Raw genomic sequence first — 15,458 nt, forward strand, 5'->3', positions numbered from 1 at the left:
AGGGATGTGTTGACTGGGAGTGACTCAGAGGGGAGTGTTGACTCGTTAGCGAAAATCTCCATTACAAGGGAGGAAGTGTTAGGTTTTTTAGGGAATATAAAGACTGACAAATCCCCAGGGCCTGATGGAATCTATCCAAGGCTGCTCAGGGGGACGAGAGATGAAATCGCTGGGCCTCTGACGCAAATCTTTGTCTCGTCACTGGACACAGGTGAGGTCCCAGAGGATTGGAGGATAGCTAATGTGGTCCCGTTATTTAAGAAGGGTAGGAAGGATAACCCGGGTAATTATAGGCCGGTGAGCTTGACGTCCGTGGTAGGGAAGTTATTGGAGAGGATTCTTAGAGATAGGATGTATGTGCATTTAGAAAGGAATAAACTCATTAACGATAGTCAGTCAGCATGGTTTTGTGAGAGGGAGGTCATGCCTCACTAACCTGGTGGAGTTTTTTGAAGAAGTGACTAGAATGGTTGACGAAGAAAGGGCCGTGGATGTCGTCTATATGGACTTTAGTAAAGCGTTTGACAAAGTCCCTCATGGTAGGTTGGTGCAAATGGTTGGATCTCATGGGATAAAGGGGGAGGTGGCTGGATGGGTGGAGAACTGGCTTGGTCACAGAAGACAGAGGGTGGGTAGTGGAAGGGTCTTTTTCCGGCTGGATGCCTGTGACTAGTGGTGTTCCGCAGGGCTCTGTATTGGGACCTCTGCTGTTTGTGATTTATATAAACGATCTGGAAGAAGGTGTAACTGGGGTGATCAGTAAGTTTGCGGACGACACGAAATTGGCTGGACTTGCAGATAGTGAGGAACATTGTCAGAGGCTACAGAAGGATATAGATAGGCTGGAAATTTGGGCAAAGAAATGGCAGATGGAGTTCAATCCAGATAAATGCGAAGTGATGCATTTTGGTAGAACTAACCTAGGGGGGAGCTATACGATAAATGGCAGAACCATAAAGGGTGTAGATACGCAGAGGGAACTGGGTGTGCAAGTCCACAGATCCTTGAAGGTGACATCACAAGTGGAGAAGGTAGTGAATAAGGCATATGGCATGCTTGCCTTTATAGGACGGGGCATAGAGTATAAAAGTTGGGGTCTGATGTTGCAGTTGTATAGAACGTTGGTTCGGCTGCATTTGGAATACTGCGTCCAGTTCTGGTCGCCACACTACCAGAAGGACGTGGAGGCTTTAGAGAGAGTGCAGAGGAGGTTTACCAGGATGTTGCCTGGTATGGAAGGGCTTAGTTATGAGGAGAGATTGGGTAAACTGGGGTTGTTCTCACTGGAAAGACGGAGAATGAGGGGTGACCTAATAGAGGTGTATAAAATTATGAAAGGCACAGATAGGGTGAATGGTGGGAAGCTTTTTCCCAGATCGGTGGTGACATTCACAAGGGGTCATAGGTTCAAGGTGAGGGGGGGGGGAGGTTTAACACGGATATCAGAAGGACGTATTTTACACAGAGGGTGGTGGGGGCCTGGAATGCGCTGCCGGGCAAGGTGGTGGAGGCGGACACACTGGGAACGTTTAAGACTTATCTAGATAGCCACATGAACGGAGTGGGAATGGAGGGATACAAAAGAATGGTCTCGTTTGGACCAGGGAGCGGCGTGGGCTTGGAGGGCCGAAGGGCCTGTTCCTGTGCTGTATTGTTCTTTGTTCAACATTTCAACTCTGCCCTCTCTCAATCTAACCTGTGAGACTCAGGACGGACATTTGAGTTAGCCAGCAGAGGGTTAATTTGGAAAACTCAACACTGGTGTAAACTCAGTTCTGTAGAAGGGTCACACGGACTCGAAACGTTAACTGTGATTCTCGGTCCACAGACGCTGCCAAACCTGCTGAGTTTATCCGGCATTTTCTGTTTAATTTCAGATTTCCAGCATCCGCAGTATTTTGCTTTTATTTCACTGATGTAAATTTCTATAAATTTCCAGCTGCAGAAGTAAAAAAATCACCGAATCCCTGTCCTGTTCAGTTGAAATAGAAATCAGATTTGGTCTTCCTTTCTCGCGCAGTTTCTTTTTCTTGCCTGAATATTTGAACGCCTCTTGAAGATACTCGGGTTCGATTCCAGCCTCGGGTCACTATCTGTGTGGAGTTTGCACGTTCTCCCCGTGTCTGAATGTGCTCCGGTTTCCTCCCACAGTCTGAGAGATGTGCTGGTTAGGTGCATTGGTCATGCTATATTCTCCCTCAATGTAGCCGAATAGGCGCCGGAGTGTGGCGATTAGGGGATTTTCACAGTAACTTCATTGCAATGTTAATGGAAGCCTACTTGTGACTAATAAATAAACTTTTAAAATTAGCTCAGTGACAGGAAACAAAGGGTAATGGTTAATGGATGTTATTGTGAATGGGGAACAGTTTCAGTGGCATCCCACAGGGTTTAGTGTTGGGGCCTGTGTTGTTTGTTGTTTATATTAATGATTTAGACTTTAACATGGATGGCATGATTGGGAAATTTGCTAATGACACAAAGATTGACCGTGTAATTGACAGTGGAAGAGGATAGCTGTCGACTCCAGAATGATATCAATGGTTATCAATGAAGGGAAAGCGATAGATGTGGTTTATATGGACTTTAGCAAGGCATTCGATAAGGTCCCCCATGCAAGGCTTCTAGAAAAAGTGAGAGGGCATGGGATCCAAGGGGCTGCTGCCCTGTGGATCCAGAACTGGCTTGCCCAAAGGAGGCAGAGAGTGTGTATAGATGGGTCTTTTTCTAAATGGAGGAAATGCAGAAAATACGGACACATGGGATTGAGGGTGATTTAGTGGTTTGGATCAGGAATTGGCTAGCTGTAAGAAAACAAAGGGTGGTGGTTGATGGGAAATATTCATCCTGGAGTTCAGTTACTAGTGGTGTACCGCAAGGATCTGTTTTGGGGCCACTGCTGTTTGTTATTTTTATTAATGACTTGGATGAGGGCGTGGAAGGATGGATTAGTAAATTTGCGGATGACACTAAAGTCGGTGGAGTTGCAGACAGTGCGGAGGGAAGTGGCGTGGCAGGTTACAGAGGGACATAGATAAGCTGCAGAGCTGGGCTGAGAGGTGGCAAATGGAGTTTAATGCAGAAAAGTGTGAGGTGATTCACTTTGGAAGGAGTAACAGGAATACAGAGTACTGGGCTAATGGTAAGATAGTTGGTAGTGTGGATGAACAGAGGGATCTGGGTGTCCATGTGCATAGATCCCTGAAAGTTGGCACCCAGGTTGATAGGGTTGTTAAGAAGGTGTACGGTGTGTTAGCTTTTATTGGTAGAGGGATTGAGTTTCGGAGCCAGGAGGTCATGTTGCAACTGTACAAAACTCTGGTGCGGCCGCACTTGGAGTATTGCGTACAGTTCTGGTCGCCGCATTATAGGAAGGATGTGGAAGTGTTGGAAAGGGTGCAGAGGAGATTTACCAGGATGTTGCCTGGTATGGTGGGAAAATCGTATGAGGAAAGGCTGAGGGGCTTGAGGTTGTTTTCGTTAGAGAGAAGAAGGTTAAGAGGTGACTTAATAGAGGCATACAAGATGATCAGAGGATTAGATGGGGTGGATAGTGAGAGTCTTTTTCCTCGGATGGTGATGGCTAACACTAGGGGACATAGCTTTAAATTGAGGGGTGATAGATATGGGACAGATGTTAGAGGTAGGCTCTTTACTCAGAGAGTATTAAGGGCGTGGAATGCCCTGCTTGCAGCAGTAGTGGACTCGTCAACATTAAGAGCATTCAAATGGTTATTGGATAAACATATGGATGATATTGGAATAGTGTGGGTTAGATGGGCTTTAGATTGGTTTCACTGGTCGGCGCAACATCGAGGGCCGAAGGGCCTGTACTGCGCTGTAATGTTCTATGTTCTATGGTCACCAGTGGTGTGCCCCAGGGATCTGTTCTGGGACCCTTGCAGTTTGTCATTTTCATAAATGACCTGGATGAGGAAGTGGAGGGATGGGTTGGCAAGTTTGCCGACGACACGAAGGTTGGTGGGGTTGTGGATTGTCTGGAAGGATGTCAGATGTTACAGAGGGACATAGATAGGATGCAAAACTGGGCGGAGAAGTGGCAGATGGACATCAACCCAGATAAATGCGTAGTGGTCCATTTTGGCAGGTCAAATGGGATGAAGGAGTACAATATTAAGGGAAAGACTCTTAGTACTGTGGAGGATCAGAAGGACCTTGGGTCCGGGTCCATAGGACTCTAAAATCGGCCCCTCAGGTGGAGGTGGTGGTTACGAAGGCGTATGGTGTGCTGGCCTTTATCAATTGAGGGATTGAGTTTAGGAGTCCAGGGATAATGTGCTCAGTTCTGGTCGCCTCATTACAGGAAGGATGTGGAAAAGATTGAAAGGGTGCAGAGGAGATTTACAAGGATGTTGCCTGGATTGAGTGGCATGCCTTATGAGGGTAGGCTGAGGGAGCTCGGTCTTTTCTCCTTGGAGAGACGTAGGATGAGAGGAGACCGAATAGAGGTATATAAGATGTTGAGAGGCATAGATCGGGTGGACTCTCAGAAGCTTTTTCCCAGGGTGGAAATGGCTGCCACGAGAGGACACAGGTTTAAGGTGCTGGGGGGTAGGTACAGGGGAGATGTTAGGGGGAAGTTTTTCACACAGAGGGTGGTGGGCGAGTGGAATCGGCTGCCGTCAGTGGTGGTGGAGGCGAACTCAATAGGGTCTTTTAAGAGACTCCTGGATGAGTGCATGGGACTTAATAGGATGGAGGGTTATAGGTAGGCCTAAAAGGTAGGGATATGTTCGGCACAACTTGTGGGGCCGAAGGGCCTGTTTGTGCTGTAGTTTTTCTATGTTTTTACGTTGTTAGTAGGGTTAAATGGAATTCAGTGTGGAAAAGTGTGAGTTAATACACTCGGGAAAGGCAAACAAAGCAAGGGAATTATGAATAAACGGGAAGATATTGAGAGGGGTTGAGGAAGTGAGAGACCTTGGAGTGCGTGTTCACAGGTCCCTGAAGGTGGCAGGACAGGTGGTCAAGAAAGCATCTGGAATGCTTTCCTTTATTGGGCGAGGTTTGAATACAAAAGCAGGGATGTAATGGTGGAACTGTATAAAACACTGGTTAGGCCATAGCTGGAATTTGTGTACAGTTCTGATTGCAGCAAGAACACAGTTTCTCTGGAGAGAGTTCAGAGGAGATTCACAAGAATGTTGTCCGGGGATGAAAATTGCAGTTATGAGGAGAGATTGGATAAGCTGGGGTTGTTTTCCTCACAACAGAGGAGGCTAAGGGGTGACCTAATTGAGGTGTACAAAATGATGAGGGGTATGGACAAGGTAGACAGGAAAGACTTGTTTCCCCCTAGCTGTGGGGTCAATTATCAGGGGACACAGATTGAAGGTGATTGGTGGAAGGGTTAGAGGAGGGTGGTGGGTGTCTGGAATTCACTGCCTAAGTTGGTGGTTGAGGCTGAAACACTCACCTCATTGAAAAGGCAGCTGGATCTGTGTCTGAAGCGCTGGAAGCTGCGAGGCTACGGACCAGGTGCTGGGGAATGGGGTTATAATGAGCGGCTAGTTTATTTTTCTTTTTTTGCCAACGCAGACAGGATGGGCTGAATGGCCTCTTTCTGCACGGTATCTTTTCTATGGTTCTTCTTTCTCAGTCGGGTCACAGGTTAGGCAGCAGTGACCTGGTGATTGTGACTGTGCTGCTACATGTGCCTCCTCCATTTTCTGCCTAAGGTTAATGATTAGCATGGCAGCAGGGCTGAAACCCAGAACCCTGAGCACTCGAGACGCCTCAGTTATCATTGGACTGTGTAGTTACAGAGCCCTGGGCAGTGGTCAAATTCCTTGATTATTGCAGGAGCATAATTACAGAACCATGGGAGCTCAAAGCTTCTCGATGATCTTACACTTGACTGGATCGACATGACGCAACAAAGCAACTAATTTGTCTCAATTTCTCTCGTTACCCATTGATCACAGCTGGGTACAGACTGTTCTGTAACTCTGCAGCACGAGCTGGAGAGCAGGCAAATAAAGGTAATTAAGAACCACAATTGAGAACAATTTGGAAAGAGCAGGATTCTGGAATCCCGGGAGATTGATCCTGCAGAACCACAAGACAGAGAAAAGAAATCAGCAACAACCGGCATTTTAAATTGCCTTTCTGGTCGTTCAACATCTCCGAGCGCTTCACAGGAATGTTATCAATTTTATATGGGGCTAAGAGTGGCTAGGCAAGGAGAGGCAAACAGAACAGCCCACACAGCCAATAAAGTAACTAAATCTGAGACACATGCAGCACGTCATCAGTAAATTGCCGAGACTGGTTTGTCAGGTTTTTGGGTTCATGTTAATTTTGTATTTTAATCCACAAATTCAAGGAACTGCGTTTAGAGTGAAGCTTGAAAAGAAAAGCCTGAAGGTCTGTTCCCTGACAAATTCGACACATTACAAGAACTCTTAAAATTCCTTTCTGTATTCTTATCACTACTTTCAGATTTACTCCACACACTGATCAGCAAAGGTGCAGAGAGACTTTGGGATTTAGCTGCTTTGTATTTTTCGGATGATGTCACTGAGGGACAATGTGTAGATTAGAAATAAGAAGAGGCCAAGGATCGATCCTTGGGCGACACCAGATGTAATGGGAGCAGGAAGAGGAACCATTGCAAGTGGCTACACCTAGGCAGGCAAGATTGGAACCGGGTAAATGCCACCCAGCTGCTCAGTGGTGCTCGGGGGAAGGAGCCTTGTCAATAGCTGCAAGCCAGTTGGCATAGGTGAAGTAGGATAGATTGCCTTTGTCATAGTAACTTTGATAAGACCATTTCAATACTGTGGCAATGCAGAAAACTAACAGAAAGAATTCAAACACAAAGGTCCAGAAAAACATTGGGGGAAGTTTGGGGAGGAACTGGAGGTTGAAGATGAGATGGCCGGACACAGGAGGTCAAGGGTGAGGTTTTTGAGGTGAGTGAAGGGGAAAGGGACAGTACCTGAGGAGAGGGAACTGTCAACAATATCAGTTGTCATGGGGATCAGGAAGGAAACCTAGGAAATAGGAGCAGGAATAGGCATTCACTCCATCAAGTCTCTTTGATATCCTTCCATATATTCAAACAGATCATGTCTGATTATGTACTCTTACACCATTTTCCCTGAACTATCCCCATATCCCTTGATAGATTTCTGGATACTAATGTATCTGTACAGCACAGAAAAAAGGCCCTTCAGCCCATCCCGTCTCTGCCGGTCAAAGGCAAACCGTCTAATTATTCTAATTCCATTTTCCAGCACTTGGTCCATAGTCTTGTATGCCTTGGCATCACAAGTGCACATCTAAATACTACTTAAATGTTGTGAAGGTCTCTGCCTCCACCACCCTTTCAGGCAGTGAGTTCCAGACTCCCACCACCCTCTGGTTTTTCCTCACAACCTCTCTAAATCTCCTGCCCTTTACCTTAAACTTATGCTTCCTGGTCACTGATCCCTCCACCAAGGCAAAAGTTCCTTCCTGTCTACTCTATCTATGCCCCTCATAATTTTATACATCTCAATCATGCTCCCCCTTTGCTCCAAGCAAAACGACCCCAGTCTAGCCCAAGATTCTTTTGTTGCATTATGACCAGAACTGCTCATGTCACACCAAGTGGGTCTGATCAGGGCACTATGTAATATATATTAACTGCAGTCGGTTTGTACTCAACCTTTCTGCCTTTTTATCTTAGAATTTACCTCAAAAATTCCAAAAAGTACCTTGAGTGGCTGGATGATGCATTGTCATGTTGCAACTGTACAAAACTCTGGTGCAGCCGCACTTGGAGTATTGCGTACAGTTCTGGTCGCCGCATTATAGGAAGGATGTGGAAGTGTTGGAAAGGGTGCAGAGGAGATTTACCAGGATGTTGCCTGGTATGGTGGGAAAATCGTATGAGGAAAGGCTGAGGGGCTTGAGGTTGTTTTCGTTAGAGAGAAGAAGGTTAAGAGGTGACTTAATAGAGGCATACAAGATGATCAGAGGATTAGATGGGGTGGATAGTGAGAGCCTTTTTCCTCGGATGGTGATGGCTAACACGAGGGGACATAGCTTTAAATTGAGGGGTGAGAGATATAGGGCAGATGTTAGAGGTAGGTTCTTTACTCAGAGAGTAGTAAGGGCGTGGAATGCCCTGCCTGCAGCAGTAGTGGACTCGCCAACATTAATGGTTATTGGTTAAACATATGGATGATATTGGAATAGTGTAGGTTAGATGGGCTTTAGATTGGTTTCACAGGTCGGCGCAACATCGAGGGCCGAAGGGCCTGTACTGCGCTGTTATGTTCTATGTTCTATTATTACATTGTACTGTTTATAAATAAATGGGAAAATGCTTCAACTTAACACAAGAAACAGGAAGAGTGTTGGACCATTTAGGCGGGACAGTACGTTGCAATGAGGAAATACGAACCTTACAAATGAATATGGAAAAGTTAGGAGAGTGGGCCAAAATGTGGCAGATGGAGTTTAACATGGATAAGTGTGAGGTCATGCATTTTGGTCGCAAAAATGGGAAGGCAACTTATTATCTAAATGGGGAGAGACTGCAGGGTGCTCCAGTGCAGAAGGACCTGGGTTTCCTTGTTCATGAGTCACAGAAAACTCGCATGCAGCTACAGTAGATAATGAAGAAAGCGAATGGATTGGTCTTCATTATAAGCGAATGGAATGTGGGTATTTATAGCTAAAGGAATGGAATATAAAGGTGAGGAAGTATTGCTGCAACTATACAAGGCGTTGGTGAGGCCGCACCTGGAATATTGTGCACAGTTTTGGTCCCCGTATTTGAGGAAAGATGTAGTGGCATTGGAGGCAGTTCAGAGGAGGTTCACTGGATTGATTCCAGAGATGAGGGGTTTGTCGTATGAAGAGAGATTGAACAGTTTAGGCCGACACTCTCTGGAATTTAGCAGAATGAGGGGAGATCAAACTGAGGTATACAAGATGATAAAAGGTATGGATAAAGTAGACGTGGAGCGGATGCTTCCTCTTGTGGGGCATTCTAGGATGAGAGGTCTTAGTCTTAGGATAAGGGGTAGCACATTTAAAACAGAGTTGCGGAGAAACTACTTCTCCCAAAGGGTTGTGAATCTGTGGAATTCGCTGTCCCAAAGTGCGGTGGATGCTGGGACAGTGAGTAAATTTAAGGAGGAGTTAGACAGATTTTTAATTGGTAATGGGTTGAAGGGTTATGGGGAGAAGGCAGGAAAATGGGGATGAGGAACATATCAGCCATGATTGAATGGCAGAGCAGATTCGATGGGCTGAATGGCCTAATTCTGCTCCTATATCTTATGAACTCTCCATTGAGCCTGCTTCACCATTCAATACGATCAGAGCTGATTCTGGGTTTCAACTCCATTTCCCGCCCACTCCCCAAATCCCTTTCTTCCGGAGAGACCAAAAACCAGTCTTCCCGGCCTTAAATATATTCAACAATGGAGCCCCCACAATGCTCTGGGGGAGAGAGTTCTAAAGATTCACAGCCCTCTGAGTGAAGAAATGTCTCCTCATCTCAGTCTGAAATAATCGGCCCCTTATCCTGAGACTGTGCCCCGTGTTTTAGATTCCCCGACCAGTGGGAACAACCTCTCAGCGTCCACCCTGTCAAACCCCTTCAGAATCTCATTGAGATCACCTCTCATTCTTCTAAACTGCAGAGAATACAAACCCAATTTACTCAGCCTCTCATCATAGGACAGACCCCCTCATCCCAGGGCCCAATCCAGTGAACCTTCGCTGCACCGTCTCCAATACAAGTCTATCCTTTCTGAAATGTAGAGACCCAAACTGCACACAGTGTTCCAGATGTGGTCTCACCGAAACCCTGTATAACTGTAGCAAGACTTCTTTATGCTTGCACTCCAATCCCTTGTAATGAAGACCAATCCTTTTGGCAAGCAGAATTTTGAATATGTTGAATAAGTGTGTGTAAACTGCAGCTGATTATATATGCAGTCACATACGGAGATGTGAGCCAGCTCATTTTTCAGCTTTACAGACTCTGATCTGTCTAAATTGCTCGACAGTGACACCCCTGATCAATAAGTGAACTACAGCAGAAATTGATCCAAGGCCTGTTCGAGGGCCAACGGCAAGCAGTCTTGTCACAAGATCTAAAGCAATTCACAGTGGAGGGAAGGTCATTTGGCCGTCTTGATTTGTCCAATCAGATTAACCCTACACTCATTTTTGCATCGAATAGTTTCTTCAATATTTCCACTATCCAGGTGCATCCTGAATGTTGATTCCTCCCCCTAAGACCAGAGGAAATAAGAACAGGTCATTCAGCCCCTCAAGCCTGCACCATCATTCAGAAACATAGAAACATAGAAAAACTACAGCACAAACAGGCCCTTCGGCCCACAAGTTGTGCCGAACACATCCCTACCTTCTAGATCTACCTATAACCCTCCATCCTATTAAGTCCCATGTACTCATCCAGGAGTCTCTTAAAAGACCCTGTTGAGTTCGCCTCCACCACCACCGACGGCAGCCGATTCCACTTGCCCACCACCCTCTGTGTGAAAAACTTACCCCTAACAGCTCCCCTGTACCTACCCCCTAGCACCTTAAACCTGTGTCCTCTCGTAGCAGACATTTCCACCCTGGGAAAAAGCCTCTGAGAGTCCACCCGATCTATGCCTCTCAACATCTTATACACCTCTATTAGGTCTCCTCTCATCCTACGTCTCTCCAAGGAGAAAAGACCGAGCTCCCTCAGCCTATCCTCAAAAGGCATGCCACTCAATCCAGGCAACATCCTTGTAAATCTCCTCTGCACCCTTTCAATCTTTTCCACATCCTTCCTATAGTGAGGCGACCAGAACTGAGCACAGTACTCCAAGTGGGGTCTGACGAGGGTCTTATATAGCTGCATCATTATCCCCGGACTCCTAAACTCAATCCCTCGATTGATAAAGGCCAACACACCATACGCCCTCTTAACCACCTCCTCCACCTGCGGGGCCGATTTCAGAGTCCTATGGACCCGGACCCCAAGGTCCTTCTGATCCTCTCCAGTACTAAGAGTCTTTCCCTTTATATTTAATAGGATCATAGCTGATCTAACACCCACTTAGTCCACTTTCCTGTCTTCTCTCTGTAATCCTTAATTCCCTGACTGATTAAAACCTAACGATTTCAGCCTTGGAAATGTTCAAGGACTCGATTTCCACAGCTTCCTGGGGTAAAGAATTCCAATTATTCACCACTCTCTGAGGAAGAAATTCTTCCTCAAATCCGTCTTAAATGAGCGCCCCCTAATTCTGCGACTGGTCCTACACTCTCCAATGAGTGGAAACATCCTCCCAACATTTAACCTGTCTAACCCCCTCAGAATCTTGTATGTTTCAATAATATCTTATTCTTCTGAACTGCAAGGTGTACAGACCCAACCTGTTTAATCTTTCCTCATGTGGCAGTCCCTCCATCCCAGGGATCATCCTATTAAACCTCCTCTGTACTGTGTCTATTGATAATATATCTTTCCTTTATAAGGGGACCGAAACTGTACACAGTATTTTAAACATGGCCCCATTAGTACCTTGTACAGTTGCAGCAACCAGCCCTCTTACTCCAGCCTCCGTGAAATAAAAGCCTTTTGCCATTTGCCTTTCCATTTGCCTTCCCCTTTACCTTCTCGACTTGCATGCTCGCTTTCTGAGTTTCATGAACAAGGGCTCCCCGCCATGCCCCAGCGTCTTTGTGCCACAGCTTTCTGCAGTCTCTCTCCATTTAAATAATAATCCACCCTCTCATTCTTCCTTCCAAAATGAACATTCTCACATTTGCTATATTTGCCAATTTTCTGTCTACTCACTTAACCTGTCAATATCTCTCTGTGAACTATTCAAATCCTTGCAAACCTGCCTTCCCTCCCATCTTTGCATCATCTGCAAATTTGGCCAGGGTACACTCTCTTCCTTCCTCCAAATCATTAATATATATTGTGAAGAGTTGCGGTCCCATCACTGACCCCTGTGGTACTCCACTGGTCACTGCCCTCCAACCGGAGAGAGACCCCTTCACCTCACCGCTAATCGTTGCTTCGTGGGACCTCTGTGAACAGTTCTAAAGTTACCCCTCATTACCTCGAACCTATGTCAAGTTCAATTCCCACATTTTAAAGTAGTAATCCGAGTTAACCTCTTCTTACTTTCTTGTATCCCTGTGAAAAATCAATTCTTAGATGCCTCCTTTTTGGGCTGAGATTCCCAAAACTCTTCAGTCCCCCTCTGATGTGGTTAAATGCACACACTGTCTTCAGGCATAGTGATAAAGACTTGATGAAAAGTAGAATCAGTGTTTCAGCTTCATTTGTATTTGTCCTTCTCTGAGATGAAACCTGCTCTTATGGGCTGGATTTTCCTGGAGACTTCTCGATTTCGCCAACCTTTGAAAATGGTGGGCAGGCCCCGGATATGGAAGGCCCGCTCCCATTTCCCATACCCACTGAGAGTAACACTGAACGGGGAATGATGATGACAGAGTGGTAATGTCACTGGACCAGTAATCCAGAGGCCCAGGTTAATACTCTGGTGACATGGGAGGTGATGGCCTATTGGTATTATTGCTAGACCATTAATCCAGAAACTCAGCTAATGCTCTGGGGATCTGGATTTGAATCCTGCCATGGCAGCTGGTGGAATTTGAATTCAATTTTAAAAAATCTGGAATTAAGAATCTACTGATGACCATGAAGCCATTGTCGATTGTCAGAAAAACCCATCTAGTTCACTAATGTCCTTTCGGAAGTCTGCCATCCTTACCTGGTCTAGACAACATGTGACTCCAGACTCTCAGTAATGTGGTTGACTCTTAACTGCCCCCTCAAGGCCAATTAGGGTGGGCAATAAATCTTGGGCCAGCGATGTCCCGTGAAATAATTAAAAATTAATGTCCTTTAGGGAAAGAAATCTGCCGTCCTTACCTGGTCTGGCCTACATGTGACTCCAGTTCCACAGCAATGTGGGTGACTCTTAACCACCCTCTGAAATGGCTGAGTGAGACACTCAGTTCAGGGGCAATTAGGGATGGGCAACAAATGCTGGCCCAGCCGGCGACGCCCACGTCCCATGAAAGAATAAAGAAAAACTGAAGCTGTCAACTCTGGTGCTACAGACATATGTTGGTGATGAGGTTTTGTTAAGAACAAAGAACAAGGAAAATTGCAGCACAGGAACAGGCCCTTCGGCCCTCCAAGCCTGCACCGACCATGCTGCCCGACTTAACTAAAACCCCCTACCCTTCCGGGGACCATATCCCTCTATTCCCATCCTATTCATGTATTTGTCAAGACGCCCCTTAAAAGTCACTACCGTATCCGCTTCCACTACCTCCCCCGGCAACGAGTTCCAGGCACCCACTACTCTCTGTGTAAAAAATCTGCCTCGTACATCTCCTTTAAACCTTGCCCCTCGCACCTTAAACCTGTGCCCCCTAGTAACTGACTCTTCCACCCTGGGAAAAAGCTTCTGACTATCCACTCTGTCCATGCCTCTCATAATCTTGTGGGCTTCTATCAGGTCGCCCCTCAACCTCCGTCGCTCTAGTGAGAACAAACCGAGTTTCTCCAACCTCTCCTTATAGCTAATGCCCTCCATACCAGGCAACATCCTGGTAAATCTTTTCTGTACCCTCTCCAAAGCCTCCACATCCTTCTGGTAGTGTAGCGACCAGAATTGAACACTATATTCCAAGTGGAGCCTAACTAAGATTTTATAAAGCTGCAACATGACTTGCCAATTTTTAAACTCAATGCCCCAGCCGATGAAGGCAAGCATGCCGTATGCCTTCTTGACTACCTTCTCCACCTGCATTGCCACTTTCAGTGACCTGTGTATCTGTACACCCAGATCCTTTTGCCTATCAATATTCCTCAGGGTTCTGCCATTTACTGTATATTTCCTATATGTATTAGACCTTCCAAAATGCATTACCTCACATTTGTCTAGATTAAACTCCATCTGCCATCTCTCCGCCCAAGCCTCCAACTGATCTATATCGTGCTAAGATGAGTAAGATGTTGGTGAGGTCCAGTGTTATGGGCTGAGAGAGACTGTGGCAGCATCACTGGATGAAGCAGTCCCATGGGATCATTGTCGGTATTTGTTTATCCTTTAGCAACTGCATACATGCTGAATTCATTGAAAACACACAGTGTTCCCGGAGCGCCACTGAAATCTGTTTTGTTTACAACAATCGCTGTAAGCTGGAGAAAAGCAGGGATACTGTAAACCTCAATGCTGTGAATCTTTCATCTCCTGTTTCCTCTTGTAGGACCTACAATTACAGAGTGTCGGTCACTGGAGCAGGAAACGTTCACATGTCGCTGGAGTGAGGGAAACAACCAGAACCTGACACAACATAGCCAACTAAAGTTATTGTATACAAAGGGGTAAGGTTTAAAACTGACCCATTGTTGTATTGCTCAGTCTTTGTTATCTATTTTATAGCAATGATGTGTCTATGTTTTACGCAGTCTCCTCCACATTAACAGAGAACTGGAATTCCAAAATATCCAACAACTAGATTAGTTGCAAAGCACAGCCCGTTATTTTCAGCAGTTATGTTAAGTCAGGGCCATTGACCTTTATGTGGAAAGTTCTTATATTCACAATTCCAACAGACTTCCCACTTTGCCAACATTGAGACAATCTTCAGCGTTGTAGTATTCCCCTCTGCTGTGAGAATACGGCACGAGACAGGGTACTGGGTGTAGCCCGGGTTGGGTGCTGAACAGCTGAGAATGTTGTGCCTAAATCTGGGCAACAGACGTTGAGGAAGGATGTGCAGACTTTGGAGAGGACAGAGAAGAGATTGACCTGAATGGTCTGGAGTTGAGGGTGACATGATTTGTAAGAGTTGATCAAAATAATGAAGGGCTTATACAGAGATAATAAAGAAAAAGCTCTTTCCATTGGTTCATGGATTTATAGCCAATGATTCAAGGTAATTGGCAAAAAAGAACCAGAGGCAACATGGAGAATTTTTATTTAATAAAGTGGGGGCAATTTAACTGGCTCGTCATGCCAGTCGATTGGCATCATGAGAGAGGTAAAAAACCGGGTGGTCTTGCCTCTTGTGATGAGAGTGACACTGAATGCCTGCATAATTTCCAGGCACGAAGCAGATTTAAATAATTTTATAATTTAAGTATTATGAGTGAGCCTGGGTCGTAATCGTGGGCTCCTGGGTGGTCGGGGTCAGGGGTGGGCAGTGCCAGCCTTGCACCCTGGCTCTGCCCACTGAGCACCCTGGCACTGTCAAGGGTCAGGGCCTAAGGGAAGGGGGCAGGACCCAAAGGTGAACATAAGAACTAGGAGCAGGAGTAGGCCATCTGGCCCCTCGAGCCTGCTCCGCCATTCAATAAGATCATGGCTGATCTTTTTGTGGACTCAGCTCCACTTACCCGCCCGCTCACCATAACCCTTAATTCCTTTACTGTTCAAAAA

The 15,458-nt window shown here is 45.9% G+C and overlaps 1 protein-coding gene across 5 annotated transcripts in view; it reads left to right on the forward strand.

The window, feature by feature from the left end:
- ghra (growth hormone receptor a) overlaps nucleotides 1-15,458 on the forward strand; it is a 303,078-nt gene that overhangs the window by 144,120 nt on the left and 143,500 nt on the right. For 4 of the 5 annotated variants that reach the window (XM_078215258.1, XM_078215257.1, XM_078215260.1 and 1 more), the window contains exon 3: nucleotides 14,284-14,401. In XM_078215258.1, coding sequence (XP_078071384.1) covers nucleotides 14,284-14,401 — 118 coding nt within the window. Of the gene's footprint in view, nucleotides 1-5,956; nucleotides 6,240-14,283; nucleotides 14,402-15,458 lie in introns of those variants that run through there. The other variant, XM_078215261.1, reaches the window with a different exon arrangement.

Source organism: Mustelus asterias, chromosome 6 (assembly GCF_964213995.1).
Source record: "Mustelus asterias chromosome 6, sMusAst1.hap1.1, whole genome shotgun sequence".
NCBI lineage: Eukaryota > Metazoa > Chordata > Chondrichthyes > Carcharhiniformes > Triakidae > Mustelus > Mustelus asterias.